This window comes from Polypterus senegalus, chromosome 1 (genome assembly GCF_016835505.1).
Source record: "Polypterus senegalus isolate Bchr_013 chromosome 1, ASM1683550v1, whole genome shotgun sequence".
Taxonomy (NCBI): Eukaryota; Metazoa; Chordata; class Cladistia; order Polypteriformes; family Polypteridae; genus Polypterus; species Polypterus senegalus.
The window spans coordinates 189,897,994-189,920,419 of NC_053154.1; the positions used below are offsets into that span (position 1 = coordinate 189,897,994).

The window sequence follows — 22,426 nt, forward strand, 5'->3', positions numbered from 1 at the left end:
AGCCTAATAATTTGGTAAATAGATATTCACGCGAGAGAGTAGAAATCGACAAACGGATTGCGATATTTTGAGCGCATCTCTGCGAAAGTTCCAGTTTGGGCTGGATTTTTCTAACTATTTGCAAAATGTAACCGTTAACAAAAGCCACATTAGTCATATTACATATATCTCAACTTTATTCTGGCATTTGTTGAAAGAAAGATAACAATTTAACAATAACCAATTAAATAGGATCAAATGAATTATGATAATATCCATCTGGTATAAGCAGCAACTCATGCCGTGAGTTGTCACTAAAATAAAAACCGCCTCAGTAATTGTGTGCTCCGAACTTTGCCATTTGAAATGACATCAACAGTCTCTATGGAGCCGGAACTAATTATTGATGAAGTTCATGTTTCCACTTAGGTCTGTTAGCTGGGGAGACGCGCGGCTACCGGAAGAAATTCTTTAGAAGAACATCATGGCTGACTGAAGTCGTGTAGCGCCTCTCCGCCTACGAGAAGAGAAGCCGAACCGAGTCTCTGTCGTATCTGCGAGGCTCTCTTGGGTGTCGGTTCCCACTCCGAGCGCGAGGTGGGTATTATGAGCGCGAAACTTTTTTGCTTTCTGTGCGAGAAGCGGTAAAGTACAAGTCTACAAATGAGTGAGAGCGGCCATCTGTTTCAGCGTGTAAGAGAAAGATCAGCGGTGGATGGTGTGTTTTATGACTAGTTACCTACCACTTTTTGTTTTTCATTTCATTTCTAAAGATGACATTTTTGTGTACATGTCGTGCCAGCAAAACATATTTCGTAAACTGAATTACATTCGCTTATTTCAAACGAGCTTGTATTGGCACAATTTACTTGCAGTATTTTATCATACAGCTAATAAAGTAAATCATGTAGTACAATAAGTGGAAAGTACATATTTGGACACGAAACGCATGTAGATATCGCCGGAATTGTGTTTTAAGTTTGTACTTTATGTAGAGACTAAAATTACATTTTCATTTATTTCCGTTATATGTAAATGAAGCAATACAAGACATAATACCTCAAACGCATCAACATAAACCCAAGCTTGCATGTAGTTTGGCTAGGAACTTAAGAATTTTAAAGTTAATATCAATTATCCATTCACCCATTCGTTTTCCTAGTATGTGGGGACTACCAGACCGATGATTGGAATTAACCATTTTTACAAACTCAAAAAATATGTTCAATGGGAAAAAGTGCGTGTAAAGAAAATATTTACATATAAGCAAGTGTCTTTACAAAGAACAATGTTTTCAAAAACAAAATTAAAATTACTTGTGCTTATTAATGGTTATGTCCATTGCAGTAATTCAGACTTAAAGTATGATTAGCTGCAGGCAGAAGAGAATATTCACATAAGTTTTGATTTAGAACCTTCCTTTGCTGTACCTGGCTTACTGCAATTGCTGGTTCAGTTAAAGTGGTCCTGTGTACCATTTATGTATTTGCTCATGTTGCTATTTTATAATAATTAGTTTCACTGGAAAGTCAGTGTTCTCAGTTTTGTGAAGTTCATTTTTCTATGTGAAAAATAAATTTTGATTATTCCTTCTTGAATATGCTACAGTCATTTTCTTAAAAAAAGCACAGCTCTGTCTAATTTGAAGATCAGGTAGGTATAGTGTCCTGTATGTAATGCCCAATAGGCTTGAAAGAAATATCAGACACCCATTTCTCAGTTTAAAAAAAAAAACAGACAATAAACGTTAAAGGGAGGATGAACAAGAGCAATCAGATGCCATCTATAAATCATTAATGTTTATTAAGAAATTAAAATACCTGAGGTGCTTAAAACCAATTTTGTATTAATGTTTTAACTCTATACAAAGATGGAAGTAATATGTAAAAACACAATTTGCAGCCATTTTCCTAACCCAATTAATTTAATAAAGACTTTCTGGTTGGGAGATTTCACTAGCATTTTGAACAAGGTATGAATGAACACTGGATGTAGCATTGGTCTTTTGCGTGACATGCATGTGTGCACACTGCAGCTCCCAATCATAGAGGATCAATTCAGATACAGTGTTTTATATAATATTTGAATTTTTAGAATATATTTAAAAAAAGGCCTACCCATATACACACACCATATGGTTTCAGAATGGACCAGGGTTCAACCAACAATGTATATAAGAATTTCAGTGATTCCCTTTGTATTTATAACAATTTCATCAGTGCTGTCATATGCGTATTGGATAGATGCATTCTTCAGTAATTCATGTTAGAGCAGTAAAGCTATTCGCTCGGCACCTTTTCAGTTCCTATCATTTAGTACAAGAGTCCCCAAACATTTTTTGGCTGCAGACATCTTTACCAAAAACTTTTAAAACCGTCGACCCCCTAATCATTTACTTTGCTTACTCAAGTTAATAAATTTGTACAGTACTCGAATTTAAATATTTTACCAGATATCAAACTTTTCATTTTATTCACTTGTAATTAATGATTGAAAAAGATAAAAGGACTACGAAATGTGGCATTATCTTGTGCAACATTTAATATTGAAACCTGCACTAACGAAAATGAAAGCAAAAAAATATGAGCAGAGTTTTTACATTTTTGACATTTATGAAATAAATATGTAAATTCAAAATAAGTACAAATAGTCCAAGCTGTACTGTCTGCATTTCTTTTTTGGTTCAGTCATATTATCTGAAGAAATAAAAACTTGTATTAAACAATTTCGACAGCCCCTGTGATAGAACAAAAACAAAGTATGTAGTTACTTGAAACAGAAGTTTTTTGAATAAATAAACTGTGTCCTCTGATTTTCTTTTTCGTAGTACTTCTCCTCAATAAATAATTCAAAGTTCAAATCACAAATAAGTACATGTCACATCAAACAAACCAATTTATAGTATTTTATGAAAGCATGACCGTACAAGACTGATAGATTCTGCTAATATCGATTATCCATTGTCTCGTCCCACTGTGAGCAAGTGCGGACATGCAACGGTTTTTCATGTCCGCACTTGCTTTGATATGTTCGATAAGACAATGCACAGACATGTTTGTGCTACATGTATTTTCATGCATTCTTACGTGTGACTCTTTTAATGACACATTTTACATTTTCGTTTGCAAGTTTGGTATGTAATGTGTTTTTATCAAAAAAGTGTTTTTTTGAATTATTTAATTAGGTACCTGTTGGAATCATAGATATTTTGAAGTAACAACAAAATAGCAGTAGTAAGGGGGTCTATTTTTGCTGTCGTTGACCCCAAAAATTTTTTTATTGAAACTATCAACCCCAGGAGGTCGATATGGACCACTTTGGGAACTCTTGATTTAGTATGACAACAAGGGAACATGTTACTTAATAGTATTTGATGTTTATTCCGTAACATGTTAACAAAAGTAGACACAAACACCAACTGTGACATTAAATTAGATCTCTGGGGAGAAGGAAATAAAAAATGTACAAAATATGTATAGAAATTAACTCATTAACCAGCCAAATTTGAGACCTTAATGTTCTGCTTTGATGGACATATGGTTTAAAGCTGGTATAGAGGCTCTGAGGCTAAGGATCTGCACTGGCAATCGGAAGGTTTCCTGTTCGAATTCCGTAAATGCCAAAAAGGGACTCTGCTCTGTTGGGCACTTGAGCAAGGGCCTTAATTTTGCAATTGCTGAGCACTTTGAGTAGTGAGAAAAGCGCTATATAAATGCAAAGAATTCTTCTTATTCTTGCATTGATCTTAGGCTTAAATTAAGTGCTGTCTAGTGATGTATTTAATAGCTGAAGATTTTTGGGTAGTCAGAAAAAAGGCCGTCATCTTTATAGTACTTTAATGAGAAAGAAAATCATTTCTTTCAGAGTATATATGGGATTTTACGATGTATCTGGAAATGTTTCATTGTTTTAAATATTTTTGATTGCTGTTGACATTGTACAGTTCGGTTACAAAGTGAAAACAAAGAAGAAAACTATTTTTTTTATTTGAACACTGTTGCCCAATGCCACATTTTATTGGGCACACAATACATTAAATGCTGAAGCAAATTTTGAGAAACTGAATATTAGTGATTGAAACTTTTTTTCCCCCATCTATTTTCCCGTCTTGCCTGTCCCATTTAGGATTGCGTGGAGTAGGTGGTTATCTCAGTAGCTTTGGGTATGGTACAAGGTCTAAAGCAAAATTTAACAGGAAATCAGTCTTTAGCAGGATCAGTCACATTGAGATATCTTGTGGTGGTTGTAAAATTTTATTTTAAATGCATTTAAACTCACAATACACAAATGTGTATTGTATGTATATAGAATCATGAGTAAATAGGTAACCGTTTGTGAGTACACTTGTGTTTATGTACAGCACATATCAGCCATTAGAGGAACCTGTGATTTGTGACACAGTTGAGTTGCTATCCAGCTATTAATCTCAAAAAAATGCATTTTTTTTCCAACCAGAGTTCCTCAAGATGGCAGGGGAACAGAAGCCTCCAAACAATCCTCTGGAGCAGTTTATTCTCCTGGCAAAGAGTGCAAAGGGAGCAGCACTGACTGCGCTGATTAGCCAGGTGCTGGAGGCCCCAGGGGTCTATGTTTTTGGGGAGCTGTTGGAGTTGCCTTGTGTGCAGGAGGTTAGTGCATTGAATATATGTAAATATATTGACAGTGTGTATTTTGTATTGGCTAACGCAGATTGTTCATAATTTTATTAAATGGCTACATTAATTTCATTGCAGTAAATGTACCTAAAGATTTTTTAAACCTGCAGGCTTATCCTTGTCTCATGAAAAGAGAGTTTACTTCTCATTTCCCTGCTTTTTGTCATTTTGTTCAAGCAATTGTATTTATGAGAGACAAGATGTTTGAAACACACCAAATCTGTTTTGGCAATATAGTTCTCAAGTTGAATTATGAGGTGTGCCTCTGTAGCAATAAATTTAGTAAATGTTTAAACACAGTTTGATTTTTCAGTCAAAATAAATAAGCCAGTAATATGTCTAGGTAGTTGCAATTTCGGTGGTTAAAAATGAATTGCCTTAATAGGTGATGTTATCATATTTTCACTTGTTCATCATTAACATATGTAGTTGCTTTAAATCAGTTTTAATTACTGATTAAGTAGCTGGGGCAGTGTAAATACTCTCAATATAGTGAATTGCCCAAAACACAATGCATCAGAAATTGTTCAGGTAAGTGAACAACTACTTGCAAAGATCTGTTTCTTTTGTTTTATTTGCATTGAAAGGAAATGTGGCTTTTATTTTAGATTAAATATTTTGTTACATTAAAGAATATGTTTGGCATTTTCAAGTCAGATAACTATTCACCAACATGGTATATCTATCTATCTATCTATCTGTCACTCTAGGGGGTTTGCCCCCTCCTAGCTTTGCTCGATAACCCCTCCGGCCTGTGCTACGTGCCACCCGCTTAGCGTCTCTGCTGCTCGCATTGTGAAGAGGGAAGCTGAACACACCCCAAGGAGATGTGGTCACTCCTCCGAAACCCCCTCTTAAACGGTGATACAATGGGAAACAAATAGGTTTTTTGTTTTTTTTTTTACCTCCTCTTTGCTTGATCAGTTGCTGGCTTGCTGCCGTGCTACGTGATCTGCATCTTGCATGCTGCTTTCATCATTTAAAAGCCTGTACAGCAGCTGTCCTACTCTTTGTCTTTTATTTCCAGCCCCAGGAGTTGTTAAATCTCTTGGCACAAAGTCTCGTCTTGAGGGACATGAGTTCTTGATATTTTTTAGTTTATAACTTAAAAATGGAATAAGAATCTGAAAATCTAACAACGTCAAATTAAAGTTCGGTAAATTCTGAAAAGAATGATACCAAACATACATGTAGGTTTTAAAATAAGCCAGATTTAAGTGTGACACAAAGTGACATAAAATTGTTGTACAAAATCGTTGCACTTTTAGGCTTAGGATTTTTTATATATACAGTGGAACCTCGGTTTACGACCATAATTCATTCTAAAACTCTGGTCGTAAACCGATTTGGTCGCGAACCGAAGCAATTTCCCGCATAGGATTGTATGTAAATACAATTAATCCATTCCAGACCGTACAAAAACTGTATGTAAATATATTTTTTTTAAAGATTTTTAAGCACAGATATAGTTAATGATACCATAGAATGCACATCGTAATAGTAAACTAAATGTAAAAACATTGAATAACACTGAGAAAACCTTGAACAACAGAGAAAACTTAACATTGCAAGAGATTGCGCTATAGCCTTACGACCCGATCGCTGTAAACACTTTTTTTAATGAGTTTTAAGCACAGGGGGAAAAAAGGAACATTTGAACAAATCCAAACTTTATTTAAAAACCAACCACAGGCAACCAAGAAAGTAACATTGCAGGAGTTCACGCTAATAGCCTTACAACCCGATCGCTGTAAACACTTTTTTTTAAATGAGTTTTAAGCACAGGGGGAAAAAATGAACATTTGAAAAAAGAGAAAAGTAGCATTGCAACAATTCACGCTACGAACCGAAAAATGAACATTTGAAAAATCCGTAATACAATAAACCCCCAAGAAAACTAACCTTGCATGAGTAGAGTTCTGGAATGAAGTGGAGAGGAGGTTACAGTTTTGAGGGAGAGTCTGGCTCCGCAATGGAGGGATGTTTTCCTTCAGGTGTTTTCTCTGTTGTGATTTCTTGGGTTTCTGTTTTTTTTTAGCCGTTTAGCTGGTGGATCGGACTTGGTGGGTGTGCCGGTGCATTGTCCATTAGAAGAAGGCATTTTTTAGGCAGATTATTCTCTTCAAGATATTGCTTCACGGCGGGAGCGAAAGCCTCATGCAGCCATTCCAAAAACAAGAGCCTTGTGATCCAACCCTTCGTGTTTGCCCTCCACATCATGGGCAGTCTGGCTTTGTTTACATTGTACCGCTTGAAAGCACGAGGGTTCTCAAATTGGTAAACAAGTAGCGGCTTGATTTTTACGTCGCCACTAGCGTTATCACACAGCAAAACGGTTAACCTGTCCTTCATTGGTTTATGGCCGGGCATACCACACTATTAATGCCACTTCTCTTGTGAAACTTTTCAAACCATCCTCTACTGGCTTTAAATTCCTCACTTTCGCCACTTCCTGACTTTCTCGCATAACATCGCCTCTCTTACGCTATCCTCTGCAAGTTGCTTCTCGTTCAGCCACACTAGCAACAGTTTTTCCACCTCTTCCAGCTCTTGAGCCATCTGCCTGGTTAACGCTGCAACTCCTTTTGCAACATCAGCTGCTTTAATAGATTCTTTCTGCTTTAGAATAGTCGAAATCGTAGATTTTGACTTCTTGTACTCGGCGACAAGATCAGTAACACGAACGCCACACTCATACTTTTCAATAATTTCTTTCTTTACTTCGATTTCAGTTTTCTTCAAAACTTCTCACCACTCTTCACTTGCTTAGAAGCAATGGTTAACTGCAAAAGCACACGAAATAGATACTTTATTAATCCCAAGGGGAAATTCACATAATCCAGCAGCAGTATACTGATACAAAAAAAAAAATTTAAATTAAATAGTAATAAAAATGAAAAAAATATAAAAAGGCAGACAATAACTTTGAGTAATGTTAGCATTTACTCCCCCAGGTGGAATTGAAGAGTCGCATAGGTGGGGGAGGAACAATCTCCTCAGTCTGTCAGTGGAGCAGGACAGTGACAAAAGTCTGTCACTGAAGCTACTCCTCTGCCTGGAAATGACACTGTTCAGTGGATGCAGTGGATTCTTCATGATTGACAGGAGTTTGCTTAGTGCCCGTCGCTCTGCCACAGATGTTAAACTGTCCAACTTTACTCCTACAATAGAGCCTGCCTTCTTAGCACACCACCGCGTAGAAGAGGGCACTCGCCACAACTGTCTGGTAGAACATCTGCAGCATCTTATTGCAGATGTTGAAGGATGCCAACCTTCTTAGAAAGTATAGTCTGCTCTGACCTTTCTTACATAGAGCATCAGTATTGGCAGTCCAGTCCAATTTGTCATCCAGCTGCACTCCCAGATATTTATAGGTCTGCACCCTCTGCACACAGTCACCTCTGATGATCACAGGGTCCATGAGGGGCCTGGGCCTCCTAAAATCCACCACCAGCTCCTTGGTTTTGCTGGTGTTAAGATGTAAGTGGTTTGAGTCGCACCATTTAACAAAGTCTTTGATTAGCTTCCTGTACTCCTCCTCCTGCCCACTCCTGATGCAGCCCACAATAGCAGTGTCATCAGCGAACTTTTGCACGTGAGAGGACTCCGAGTCATATTGGAAGTCTGATGTATATAGATTGAACAGGACCGGAGAAAGTACAGTCCCCTGCGGCGCCCCTGTATTGCTGAACACAATGTCAGACCTGCAGTTCCCAAGACACACATATTGAGGTCTGTCTGTAAGATAGTCCATGATCCATGCCACCAGGTGTGAGTCTACTCCCATCTCGGTCAGCTTGTCCCTAAGGAGCAGAGGTTGGATGGTGTTGAAGGCGCTAGAGAAGTCCAAAAACATAATTCTTACAGCACCACTGCCTAAGTCCAAGTGGGAGAGGGATCGGTATAGCATATAGATGATGGCATCCTCTGCTCCCACCTTCTCCTGGTATGCAACTGCAGAGGGTCGAGGGCGTGGCGGACCTGTGGCCTCAGGTGGTGAAGCAGCAGCCGCTCCATGGTCTTCATCAGATGTGACGTCAGAGCAACAGGCGGAAGTCATTCAGCTCACTAGGACGTGATACCTTTGGGACAGGGGTGATACAAGATGTTTTCCAAAGCCTTGGGACTCTCCCTGTTCCAGGCTCAGGTTGAAGATGCGCTGTAGAGGACTCCCCAGTTCCAACGCACAGGCCTTCAGCTGTCGTGGCGATACACCATCTGGACCCGCTGCTTTGCTGGCACGAAGTCTTCTCAGCTCACATGGGCTGCTGTAATTGAGTGGGGATGTCTTACCTATGCTGGTATCGGCAGAAGGATGGTTGGAGGATGCAGTACTCGAGGTGAGAGTGGGTTAGTGATCAAACCTATTAAAGAAGTTGTTCATTTGGTTTGCTCTCTCCACGTCTGTCTCGATGGCGGCACCCCACTTCGAGCTGCAGCCAGTGATAATCTTCATCCCATCCCACACTTCCTTCATGCTGCTGTTCTGCAATTTCTGCTCCAGCTTTCTCCTGTACTGCTCTTTTGCCACCCTGAGCTGGACTCGGAGTTCCTTCTGCGCGCGCTTGAGCTCATGCCGATCACCGCCTTTAAAAGCCCTTTTCTTCTGGTTCAAAAGGCCCTTTGATGTCACTTGTAATCCATGGCTTGTTGTTAGCATAGCAGCGTACTGTTCTTACTGGAACTACAATGTCCATACAGAAGTTGATGTAATCAGTTGTGCATTCAACAGCCTCTTCAATGTTCTCACTATGTGACCCAGCAATATATCCCAGTCTGTAGTTCCAAAGCAGTCTCTCAGAGCCTGCTCTGCCTCAGGGGACCACTTCCTGAATGAGCGTGTGGTTGTAGGTAGTTCCCTCACTCTTGGTTTGTAGTGAGGCTGAAGCAGAACCAGGTTATGATGGGTTGGCGCTGTATGCGTCTTTAACGTTTGCATACAGTAGGTCGATAGTCCTGTTTCCCCGGGTGTTACAATCCACATACTGGGAGAAGGCAGGTAATGTTTTGTCCAGCATCACATGGTTAAAGTCTCCAGCGATTAGCACAAGTGCCTCAGGGTGCTGCATTTGTAACTTAGCAACTGCGGAATGTCACTCGCTATCTCCGCGTTCGCTTGAGTGGGGATGTAAACAACGACAATCGCGTGTCCAAACTCTCTGGGCAAGTAATAGGGGCGCAGACTTACGGCCAACAGTTCGATGTCCCTGCAGCAATTGGAGATTTTAACGTTTACATGTCCTGAGTTGCACCACTTTGTATTGACATAGAGAGCGAGTCCTCCTCCTTTCTTCTTCCCGCAGGTACTTGCGTCTCTGTCCGCTCTAACTGTGCTAAACCGGGTAGCTCCACGTTAGCATCTGGGATGGTAGTTGTTAGCCACGTTTCACTAAAACACAGCAAGCTGCATTCTCTGTAGGTTCTGACATTTTTCACCAGCACAGCCAGTTTGTCGATCTTATTTGGTAGTGAGTTCACATTTCCCAGGATCACAGAAGGCACCGACGGTTTATAACTCCATTTTCTCTCAAGTTGTCTCGCTTTTATCTTATCTTTTATCTTTGCGCCGGCTGAACTGCCCCGATATTGCCGTCTTACGTCGTCAGGTAAATAGGGAACCACACCGGCATGAGCATTTCTTCTCAGTGCTTTAAGCTGACTACTTGAATAGGCGAGTCTCGGAGTGTAAAATCCATGTCATGTAGTAAAAATAGTAAAAAGTGTCCAGGGAGTGATTCCACATAAAAGAAAGTGGTAGAAGTGATCAGTGAAATAGAGGGAAAAAAAAAATAGGTAAAAAGATAGTCATACACGGAGCTGCTGGAAAGGCTTTCACTCAGATGCTGCGCCGGAAATGAAAAACTCTGTAAAATACTGTAGCGCACAAAGAGTTCACAGGTAAAGCACACAATTCTGACTGAGAACAATGAACAAGGAGTGGCTGAACGCGTGTTTAAATACAGTAATCGGCGTGTACGAACCGGAAGGGAAATGGAACAGAGCACAAAGAGTTCACAGCGAAAGCACGCACGCATGTGCAAGCAGGCACGTCTGACCGAGAACAATGCAACACGTGTGGAAATAATCGGCGCACACAAACCGAAAGAGAAACTGACTTGTTCGTTCACATCACTGCTCATCACTTGTCTATACAGTCCCCACAGTGAAGCATGGCGGTGGCAGCATCATGCTGTGGGCGGCTTTTTTCAGCTGCAGGGACAGAACGACTGGTTGCAATCGAGGGAAAGTTGAATGCGGCCAAGTACAGGGATATCCTGGACAAAAACCTTCTCCTGAGTGCTAAGGACCTCAGACTGGGCCAAAGGTTTACCTTCCAACAAGACAATGACCCTAAGCACACAGCTAAAATAACGTAGGAGTGGCTTCACAACAACTCTGTGACTGTTCTTGAATGGCCCAGCCAGAGCCCTGACTTAAACCCAATTGAGCATCTCTGGAGAGACCTAAAAATGGCTGTCCACCAACGTTTACCATCCAACCTGACAGAACTGGAGAGGATCTGCAAGGAGGAATGGCAGTGGATCCCCAAATCCAGGTGTGAAAAACTTGTTGCATCTTTCCCAAGAAGACTCATGGCTGTATTAGCTCAAAAGGGTGCTTCTACTAAATACTGAGCAAAGGGTCTGAATACTTAGGACCATGTGATATTTCAGTTTTTCTTTTTTAATAAATCTGCAGCAATTTCAAAAATTATTTTTTTTTGTCTGTCAATATGGGGTGCTGTGTGTACATTAATGAGGGAAAAAATTAAATGATTTTAGCAAATGGCTGCAATATAACAGAGTGAAAAATTGAAGGGGGTCTGAATACTTTCCGTACCCACTGTATATGCTACTTTGGCCGGCCATTTTGTGAAGTGGCGAGAACTCCCTGGTCAAAATTGGATATGTTGATGTAAGACTGTCCATTCAAGGTGTTATCCTCCTTTTCATTATTTACCTCCTTCCCCTTGGTAATATCTTTCGTAAATATAACATTAGCTTCCACTGATATGCTGATGACACCCAGCTGTATCTCACTAGCAAACCTACTGCTTCCTTTCCAACCTCCTCACTTATTGATTGCACAGCAGAAATCAAATCCTTGTTTTCTTCAAATATTCTTAAATTAAATAGTGACAAAACTGGGGTTCTTGTCATTGGTACCAAATCAACATTATCCAAAACTGATCGTTTTTCATTTGTTATTGATAATTCCTTGACAGTACTTTATCCTTTCAGTCCCACATCTCCCGGTCTGCATATTTCCACTTGCGTAACATTATTCGTAGTTACAAATGTTTATCTCCTCTGAAAGGTAAACCACGCTCTGCCATAGTAATTATGACTGCCACAACTCGTTCAAGAACATTTTTCCAGTACTGCCGTTTATTATTTATCTGTTCTGCTAGTTGGCAGTCAATTGTTGAGCCACGTCTTCTTGTAAGATATGTTACCGAAGCTGTTCTATGGTCTACAGAGTTTTCATGACTTTGAACTAAATAGGTGTTATGCCAATCACAAAGTCCATCGAATGATAATGGTGTAGAAGAATTTTAAGAGTTTACACACAAAACAATATACACGACCAGTTGCTGGCGAATATACTAACCATTCTCTGCAATATTTTTCACCATTAGCCTGTTTGGGATAGAACAAGCCTTTTGAGCAATATCTGTCTTGGTTTGCAAAAAGCGTCTTTGATTTTGTAAATGAGCCATTTGAGTGCTGACATTCTGACGGACCTTTTTCTACCCAGTATAAAATCTCATCTTAAATCACCCCATAGCCCAACATCATTCTGTTTGTATATTGATACTGAATCTTCTGTGCTTGTACTACTCTCTAGTTTATAAATCTTTATTTGTTGCTTCATTCATTGAAGTAGATTCTATACAACTAGATGTACCAGGTTCTGTATCAGGAATAGGATGAATATCCCGTGACTGACTCACTGTGGTAGAGGCTTTTGGTTCATCAGGCCCTTTATCTATCTTTGTTAAGAAACTTTCTAATTTTGGTAACTTGCTACGCTGCTCTTCAGCTCTTTGCTTCTTTTTCCTCTTTTGAACTCCACTTTTATAACTTCTGGTTGACATCTTGCAAACTGTGGGCAGAATATTTAATATAACTATAAACATACATTTAAAAGTAATATTATGCACAACATTTTTTTAATTGAAAATTTCATGTGATATTACCACTACTTACCAGCAAGCGATATTTTTGTAATAAATAATGCATGCAAAGAGAAAATTTAACAATATCTTCTCAAGTTTTAATATTAGTTTAATTAATTAAATTAAAGAAGAAAAAACAATAAACATATACATTAATACTTAATTTAATACAATCAAAACAAAATATGTATTTTTAAGTTAAGTTTACATATTAAACTTACAATTTGATATTATATTGACAAAAAAAAATAAAAATATATGCTATAATTACAGCTACAGGTGTCCGCATAGGATCGACCTATCTATAAATTTTAAATATATCTAATGTTTTATCACTTAAACCTATTTAGGACAATATGTCATTAATTTCAATATGATTTACCAATTTTTATTTAAAAAAAATTATCATGCAAAGTCTACTGTTTGACTTTAAAATATAGAAAACATGGTTCTCTATTTTCTATATTTTTTTTCAATTTCAATATGATCGCAGAAAAATTATTGCATGCAACACCTGTACTAACCATGTTAATTATCCACAACTATCCAACAAGATTTTTTTAATCAAAATATTGTAAAAAAAAAAATAAATGCGGTAGAAAATATTCTTGCGTTAGTTACGTTATGTGCGTACTTGTGTAAAATGCACTTACCTGAAATGTAACTCCAGTAAGGACACAAACTACTTTCCAAAATAATGTCAACAATCAAATTATCAAAGAAACACACACTGCAGATAAAAGGTCAGAATAGTGTATTGTCTGCCGGCTCGCTCGAACTACAAAAGATCAGCGTATGCTCGAGTGTAGCGGAGGAACACGGGAATCCCCGTGTTTATAGTAAAAGAAATGATATACTCTAAAGTCTAAATGTTCCATTTCTATTGTGAAATAATAATGAAATTTTAAAAATTACAGAAATTACCGGCATTTACTGTCGAAATTTATCAGTAATTTCGGTAGTCATAATTACCGGTAATATTGGTTAACCGGTTATCGGTAATGCAAACCCTAGGCACAATATCGCTCTGTTCTTCGAAAAGATGCGCAAAAAAATTGGGTGAAGAATATTGGACGTGCGGCATTGGGACATAATGCTGTAGTATATTTAAGTATATATGACAATTGCTCACTCGGACAATTTGTTTTGGGGGCCCTAAGCTATAGCTTGTGTAGCTTATATGTAAATCCTGCACTCATACCACCGAAATAAGTACGTACATCGGTTTCGGTTAGTGCAGAGAAGCCGCCTACCATATTTCGTGAAGATGGGGGGTCAGCCTTCTACCTACACGGGAAGTTGGAGAATTAGTGACGTTGGAAAGTTCAATATGGCGGCGAAAGTGGCGTCATACCATCGAAATAAGTACGTACATTGGTTTTGGTTAGCGCAGGGAAGCCGCCTACCAAATTTCGTGAAGATGGGGCCGTAAATAAGAAAGCTCAACATGGCAGATGTTGTCGACCATTATCGACCGTTACGTGTAGAATTTCTAAATGAAACCTGCTTAACTTTTGTAAGTAAGCTGTAAGGAATAAGCCTTCCAAATTTCAGCCTTCTATCTGCACGGGAAGTTGGAGAATTAGTGAGTGAGTAAATGAGTCAGTGAGGGCTTTGCCTTTTATTAGTATAGATAATAAAACTACATGTTGCATATATAATGCTATTTGTGGTATATTGGGTCCGCGGCATCAAAAAAAAAATATGATCCATTTTTAAATCCAGTTCACCATGTCCGTCTCCATGGGCACGATTGCACGACCACGGGGAGCTGATGAGGTGATTGGAGCGAGTCGCCCCCGATCGTTCTCAATTGCTTCATCAGCTTACTGTGGTGTGAAAATAAGGCGCTGCGCCCACAGATAGAGGGAAGGAAAAAAGAAACACAAGGAGGTTAAAGAAGGGAAAAGGCAGTCATGGGAGACGATCCAGACACCAGGAAGGAAAAGGCAGCTGGGGCTCCGTGAGGGAGCGCAGGCTGAGGTGATCTAGGGTCTGGTTCACCCCACTGACTAAGCATGTAGAGTGGGGGGAGCAAAATGTAAGACCTCCCAATGGATCTGAGGAGTGACTGAGTGAGCGCAAAAGAAGATGGGAGGTGTGCTGACCTCAGACAGTCTGGCTGCTCAGTGTGGCAGCACCCAAGACAGGGGTTGGCAGAAAGGAGTTCGTGCTGCAAAGGCTCTGCCAGCAACGCCAGTGAAGGGTGAGCCATGGAGACAGAAGGTGGTGTGCTGCGACCGGGCAAGGAAAGAGAGACTGCATTTTAACCTCTATTTTTAACAGATTTATTTATTATGGATTTTATCCCCACGTTTCACTGGTTTTATGGATTGCTATTTATTTGGGTACTGTATTTTTCTGAACACTGCACAACTGACACTTTGGTTTTACTTTTGACCGTTTTTAACAAAAGCACTTGAACACTTTCCACTATCCCCTGGCTTCAATGAGATTTCTCAGCTCACCTCGGTCATAACTATCGACGGTGTTGGTTCAACAGACGTGGGAAGAGGGAATCTGTAGAGGACCGGCATCGTGGCACTATTACACAGTAACTAGGTATATTACACAGTTTTGAAAATAAAATAAAACAAGTACAACTTGACTTGCAGTATTATCCATTAGTATAGAAACAGTATTCATACATTTGAACATAATGGTCCACATCCGAGCTTTGAAAACCAAAGTATCTCCAGACAACAGACACGGCATTTTTTTTTTGTCAAATGTTCTTCTGTGTCATCATTTTCAACTTTATCATCTGCTGCAGCTTCTGTTTCGGAATGTTCTCTGTCCATTTTCACCGCTCAATACCTCTGTCACTCGACAGCCTCCATTAACGCATGTACTCTGTTGCGTGCATGTGTATTGGTGCAGCAGTAGAAAAAGGTCCCTGCTGCGCCACGTTCCGAACGCTGTTTAGGCTATTTAAACCAGTGTTTCGGTATAAGAAAAACTATATCATAAGAAAAATAATCAGTTTTTCATATGAACCGGTATACCCCCCAGCACTAACTGTATGTATGCATGCATGCGCCAAACAAAATTGTGTTCAAACACAGCCAGTCCTAGTGTTGTATAATGGGGCACAGAGCACCACCTGAAAGTAAAAGCCAAAAAATATGACCACATATGTCCCCTTTTAAGTGGCAAAAGAAGATGTGCTTTCTGTGTTTCTGATACATGTTTGTGATAACAAAAGTGATCTGGAAATAATCACTTAATTGTATTGTAGTATTTTTCTTGAAGTAAGGCTACATTTTCTATTCCCTTGTGTGATACTACGAGCATTCCTGTGAGAGGTTCTCGCATAAAAATGAAGTAAATTATCGTAATACTAAGCATGTGACACTGACAGTTTACTTGGATTTTGTCTTTTGAGGGGAAAAACACCATCTGAGGGTGAAAGGTCGTTGAAGAGAAACAAATGCGGAGTAACTTGTCTTAAGATTGAACAAAAAAAAAAAAATCAATACTTAAGACATGGATTAATGCTTAACAGTGCTTGACTTGAAAAATGAAAATATTCAGTAATACTTTAGACTAGGGGTCTCCAACATGTTGCTCGCGAGCTACCAGTAGCTCACAACCCCTTTCCAAGTAGCTCACCAAAGGGTTAATTAATACTACAAAAATTTGAAAACTTGATTAGTCAAATTAGGGGTGGGTGATCTTTCCTAAAAATCGTATCACGATCCTTTTAACATAAAAATCACGATCCACAATCTGAATTGCAATCTATCTTTTCAGTGTGGCATACACTTAAGAGACTATCCGAACTCAAACTCATCAAGACCCAAGTAACACATTATTTTAAATATCAAACAAAGTTGAATTCAATTCTCTCGTTCGCTAGCTAAGTGCAGTTAAGCTGGTGATTTTCAAGCAAATTTATAGAAAAAAAGCCCAATCTAAATCTGTTAAGTAGTTCTCTCGTGAAAAGCAGACAGACATTGGATTTTATATATTATTATATTCAAAATAATGTGCAGTTAAAGTCTCAACAGCATTCTCAACATTTCTGGAGCTTAGTAGAGCCAGATAACTATAAGAATCTTTACCAAGCAGCTCTGAAAATGTCTGCTTTATTTGGGTCTGCATACCTCTAAGTCTGACATGAATGTCATGAAGTCAAAGTTCAAAACAAGACTGGCAGATGAACATTTAAATGACTCCTTAAGAGTGAACCTAAGTGTCTGCACTCCACCATACATCTGCACATCTTGTTGACTCCATGCAGTGCCAGTCATCTCACTAACTAAAAAAACACATCACACATGCAACTGGACTTGTGAATAAAGTGAAACAGTGACATGGCACAAAATGACAAAGGAATAAGTCGTGTATTTGGAATTGCATTGTTCTGTTTTGACAACATTCATGTTTTAATTCAATAGTGTAAGATACACTAGAAAATGCATACAGACATACAAAATGCACTTGCAGATGAACTAAATATTTTTTGTGATCTTTTAATGCAAAATGTGAGTGGTGGACACCAACATTTTGTAAATGCTCAGGCAAAACAAGCCTATTCAGTTTGTTTGGGTTGAAATAAGCTATGAGAATAAACATTAGAAAACATGAGTAGCTCTCGACCATCTTCATTTTGTAAAAGTAGCTCGCAGGGGAAAAAAGGTTGGGGACCCCTGCTTTAGACTTTTGTTTTCCAGGTGAACCCTACACAAAATGTTTCCGTCATACAGTACCAGGAGTGGATATGTATTTTTGTAACTTTATAGAAAATTCTTAACTTTAGAACACAATTTTGTGAGATAAATGAATATATACCATGTTTGTCAAAAAAAACATTTGACTTAAAACACCAAATACAGTATATCCATTTAACACTGAATAATTCACAACACTTGAATGGCCACTAGATGTCACTCTTAAACTCCATTTTTTGAGATTCCTCTGCCTTATCCTGTTGACTTCACTTACAACTTGTTAGTTGAAAAATTGGTTCATCTCATTTTCTCTGTTACAGTACCTGAGTTTGGTGAAAGAGTGGGATCAATAAGTGAGAGATGGGTATTCCCAGCACTTTCAGTTTAAAATCTGTTTGAAGCGAAGCTTTACCTAAAATTCTAACTTGGATTATTTGTTAATTTGTGAAATGGTTGCAGAAATTCTGCTTGGAACCAGCACTGTTTCATAATTAGTACTTTATATTTGTAACAGCTACACTTTTCATTTCCAGCTTTCAGATGGACCAAATGCTGGATATTACCATTTGCTGAACATGTTTGCTTATGGCACTTACCCTGACTACACAGGTAAGTAAATATTTAGATCTTTTGGTGGTACTCTGAAGAGTTGTAGAAAATACTTAATCTTTTACTTTCTGTTTTACAGCCAACAAGGAAGCCCTCCCAGAGCTATCTGTGGCACAGAGGAACAAGTTGAAGCATTTAACTATTGTCAGTCTGGCAGCTCAGATGAAGGTATCACAACTTGTTTGCAAAAGTAGATTTCTTTTAATAGCTGATGTGCTAATGACAGAGCTGGACTTATCTGTACTCCTACCAAAAGAATTTTATATTCCCTTCGATGTGGTGTAATTGGAATGCAAAGAGCTTCTTGGTCGTTCCTTAGTAGAGATTTATTTATGTGTTTTATATACGTCTAAAAATATTCTCATTTCAGCAGTGCATTCCCTATTCTGTGCTTTTGAGAGACCTTGATGTGAAGAATTTGCGTGAGCTTGAGGACCTCATCATTGAAGCCGTGTATACAGATATTTTTCAGGGAAAACTTGACCAACGCAACCAGCTTCTGGAAGTGGACCTTTGCATTGGCCGAGACATCCAAAGAAAAGACACAAGCAGCATAGTCAAAACTCTTCAGGAGTGGTGAGTTAAATGTACATTGGTGATAGCAAATAAAAAAAAATCATTACTGATTGTCACAAATACAGTTTTTGCACTGACCCCTCATGCTGCTTTTGTTGCAGGTGCAGTGGCTGTGAAGTGGTGCTTTCAGGCATTGAACAGCAGGTTATCCGTGCAGATCAGTGTAGAGAGAACAGCATCAGAATAGCACAGCAAATGGAAGCAGAGGTAAACGTGTTTTTGCATGATTGTTCTTTTGAAAATCTTTCTGTTGAAAAAACACTAATGGGAAAACTCACTGTTTTGTGAAAATAATCTACATAATATCTTCAGGGCCATATGAATGTAGCTTCGCACAGTTTGGTATGAGGAGCCTCCCAACATAGGGTACATCAGCAATAAGAAGATTCCTCTTCTGGGTCATTTTTATATTACAATAGCAAAACAATGGGAGTGAAACTTGTGTTGTGCACTGTAAAAAAAATAAATTAAATAAAATACCTTCCTATTTTTTCACACCTTTTGGGGGTCTGTTCTGCTTTTTCATCTATGTTAGAAGTGTGGCATCTGTTTTATTTATAAAAGCAAAAATCACAACCACTCGATTTTAATTTAATGTAAGGCCTTTTAACCTTTATTTTTTTTTTAACAGGTTTTAAATATAAAGAAGACATTGAAAGCCACAGCATCCACTTCTGCCCAAGATGTTGACCCCCACTTGATGGACAGGGATGCAGTGCAGCCTGCAGACCAGAGGCAAACACTAAAAAAGATTGCCAAAGTGAGGGGCCTTGTGTCCCTCCGACATTGAGATTAAAGTGGGCAGCACTGCTTGAGGGAGATGTGACTGCCATGCTGCGCCCATTTAGATACGGGCATACACATACACAATTTGAGGGCAGAAGCTCTTTATAGTGTTTATTTTAGTTTAATTTCTTTACTGTTGAATGTTTTAAAGAAGTCAATCCAGTGTTGAGAAAAACACTGCTCTGCTGTGGATGCAAAAAGCTGGGTATGGAGAGGTGACCATCTTGCTGACTTTGTATTGTCTAGATGACACATTGTTTCCTGCAACCTGGTGACGACTCAAACCCATTTCTAAATCATCCAGCTAGATAACTTTTCTGGTATATTTTTTTTTTTTTTTTTACACCCCAGTTCAGAAACAAAGTTTACATAAGCGCGTATCCTGGAAACTTGATTTATTAATGATGTTTTTGTAACATTTTGTATTGCATGTTTTGTTGTTTTTTCATGTGTGGTTGCTGGCCTTATGCTTTGTACTTGGCAGCACCTTCTTTCATTCAGTGTGGGGCACTTTCAGCTCGAGCCATTTGTTTGCAACAATCTCAGGCTTGCTACTGAATGTGCCCATCAACTTCCCCATCCCCCAGATATTCCCATCCTCACCAGTCACACACCAGTTCTTCCACTGGCAGTTTTGCTGTTATTTTTCCCATGTACTTAAAAAATTTGGGAAGTAAAGTTATTTTATAAATGATGCCTTTTTGTCTGCTCATTCCTAGAAATTAGTGGTGAAGCCATTTGAAAACCTCCACTAAGAAAAACAAAATCAACCTTTTTTTTTTTTTTTTTTTAAAATGAAGCATTTTCTTTTTCAGTGACTAGTACGATGTGGGCCCTGCAAGTAGAAAGTTTGGGCAGTTGACCCTTGCAAATGATTCCCACATCCCTGTTCATCTTGAAGACGTAGTGTGTTGCTCAGGATAGTGCAGGCTTTTTTATCACAAATCATGTCAATATTTTTTGAGACAATTATGTCTTATCCAAATGTTTTATGTTTTTTCTCTTTATACATTTGATGACGTTTGTATGTATTTATGCAGTTTTTTTTATCCTGTTTTCTTAAATTATGTAAATATATTAAACATCATGCCAGTTCCCTGTACCCTCTGGTTTCTTATAAGAAACATACAGCCAGGTTGTATTTTTTTTTAATAACCTCTTGTGTATGGCATTCTCTTTTACTAAACCTTAAAGAACTTCCCATTTTTTTATTCAGGCGGTAGCTGACTGACAGTTGCCTCATCTTACAGTAATGTCAATAAGTGTTTATGAATAGGCAGTTTAGGTCCTCATGAATTTGTACATTATTTTCCATATTAAATACACCAACTTCATTCTGCTGGCACTTCTCTTTGGGGACATAAAGAATATTTTTGTGAATTTTGGAAATCTGAATTTGTGCCACAGTAGTGCAATGGCTATCTTTGTTACTTAACACCTATACTGGTGCCGGTCATAAATCAACTTTGTCATGATATTCTAATTTTATTTCAGTAATTACATTCAAAAAGTGAAACTTGTATATTAGATTCATTCATTACACACAGACAGATGTATTTCAGATGTTTATTTTTTTAATTTTGATGATTATAACTGACATCTAATGAAAGTCCCAAATTCAGTATCTTGGAAAATTAGAATATCAATTAAGACCAATGCAAAAAAGAATTTTTAGAAATGATGGCCAACTGAAAGGTATTGACATGAAAAGTATGAGAATGTACAGCACTCGATATTTACTTGGGGCTCCTTTGGCCTGGATTACTGCAGCAATGCGGCGTGGCATGGAGTCGATCAGTCTGTGGCACTGCTCAGGTTGCCCATGTTGCTCTGATAGTGGCCTTCAGCTCTTCTGAATTGTTGGGTCTGGCGTATTGCATCTTCCTCTTCACAATACCCCATAGATTTTTCTATGGGGTTAAGGTCAGGCGAGTTTGCTGGCCAATCAAGAACAGGGATACCATGGTCCTTAAACCAGGTACTGGTAGTTTTGGCACTTTGTGCAGGTGCCAGGTCATGTTGGAAAATTAAATCTGCATCTCCATAAAGTTTGTCAACAGCAGGAAGCATGAAGTGCTCTAAAACTTTCTGGTAGATGGCTGTGTTGACCTTGGACCTCAGAAAACGCAATGGACCAACACCAGCAGATGACATGGCACCCCAAACCATCACTGACTGTGGAAACTTTACACTGAACCTCAAGCCACGTGGATTCTGTGCCTCTCCTCTCTTCCTCCAGACTCTGGGACCTTGATTTCCAAAGGAAATGCAAAATTTACTTTCATCAGAGAACATAACTTTGGACCACTCGGCAGCAGTTTTGTCTTTAGCCCAGGCGAGACGTTTTTGACGCTGTCTCTTGTTCAAGAGTGGCTTGACACAAGGAATGCGACAGCTGAAACCCATGTCTTGCATACGTCTGTGCGTGGTGGTTCTTGAAGCACTGACTCCAGCTGCAGTCCACTCTTTGTGAATCTCCCCCACAGTTTTGAATGGGTTTTATTTCACAATCCTCTACAGGGTGCGGTTATTCCTATTGCTTGTACACTTTTTTCTACCACATCTTGTCCTTCCCTTCACCACTCTATTAATGTGCTTGGACACAGAGCTCTGTGAACAGCCAGTCTCTTTAGCAATGACCTTTTGTGTCTTACCCTTCTTGTGCAAGGTGTCAATGGTCGTCTTTTGGACAACTGTCAAGTCAGCAGTCTTCCCCATGATTGTGTAGCCTACAGAACTAGACTGAGAGACCATTTAAAGGCTTTTGCAGGTGTTTTGAGTTAATTAGCTGATTAGAGTGTGGCACCAGGTGTCTTCAATATTGAACCTTTTCACAATATTCTAATTTTCTGAGATACTGAATTTGGGTCTTAAATTAGTTGTCAGTTATAATCATCAAAATTAAAAGAAATAAACATTTGAAATACATCAGTCTGTGTGTAATGAATGAATCTAATATACAAGTTTCA

General features: G+C 38.7%; 1 protein-coding gene across 2 annotated transcripts; it reads left to right on the top strand.

Moving 5' to 3' along the window:
- The first annotated feature begins 386 nt into the window (after positions 1–386).
- On the top strand, positions 387–20,151 carry LOC120536920 (COP9 signalosome complex subunit 7b-like). 2 transcript variants are annotated; one of them, XM_039765507.1, is made up of 7 exons: positions 387–576; positions 4,435–4,607; positions 18,020–18,095; positions 18,175–18,263; positions 18,469–18,671; positions 18,773–18,878; positions 19,303–20,151. In XM_039765507.1, exons 2-7 carry the CDS (start codon positions 4,446–4,448, stop codon positions 19,459–19,461), a joined length of 795 nt encoding a protein of 264 aa, XP_039621441.1. In that variant the 5' UTR covers positions 387–576; positions 4,435–4,445; the 3' UTR covers positions 19,462–20,151. The 2 variants fall into 2 exon arrangements, with proteins under 2 accessions (XP_039621441.1, XP_039621433.1); XM_039765499.1 differs by having other exon boundaries at positions 392–576; positions 18,466–18,671.
- The last annotated feature ends 2,275 nt before the right edge of the window (positions 20,152–22,426 follow it).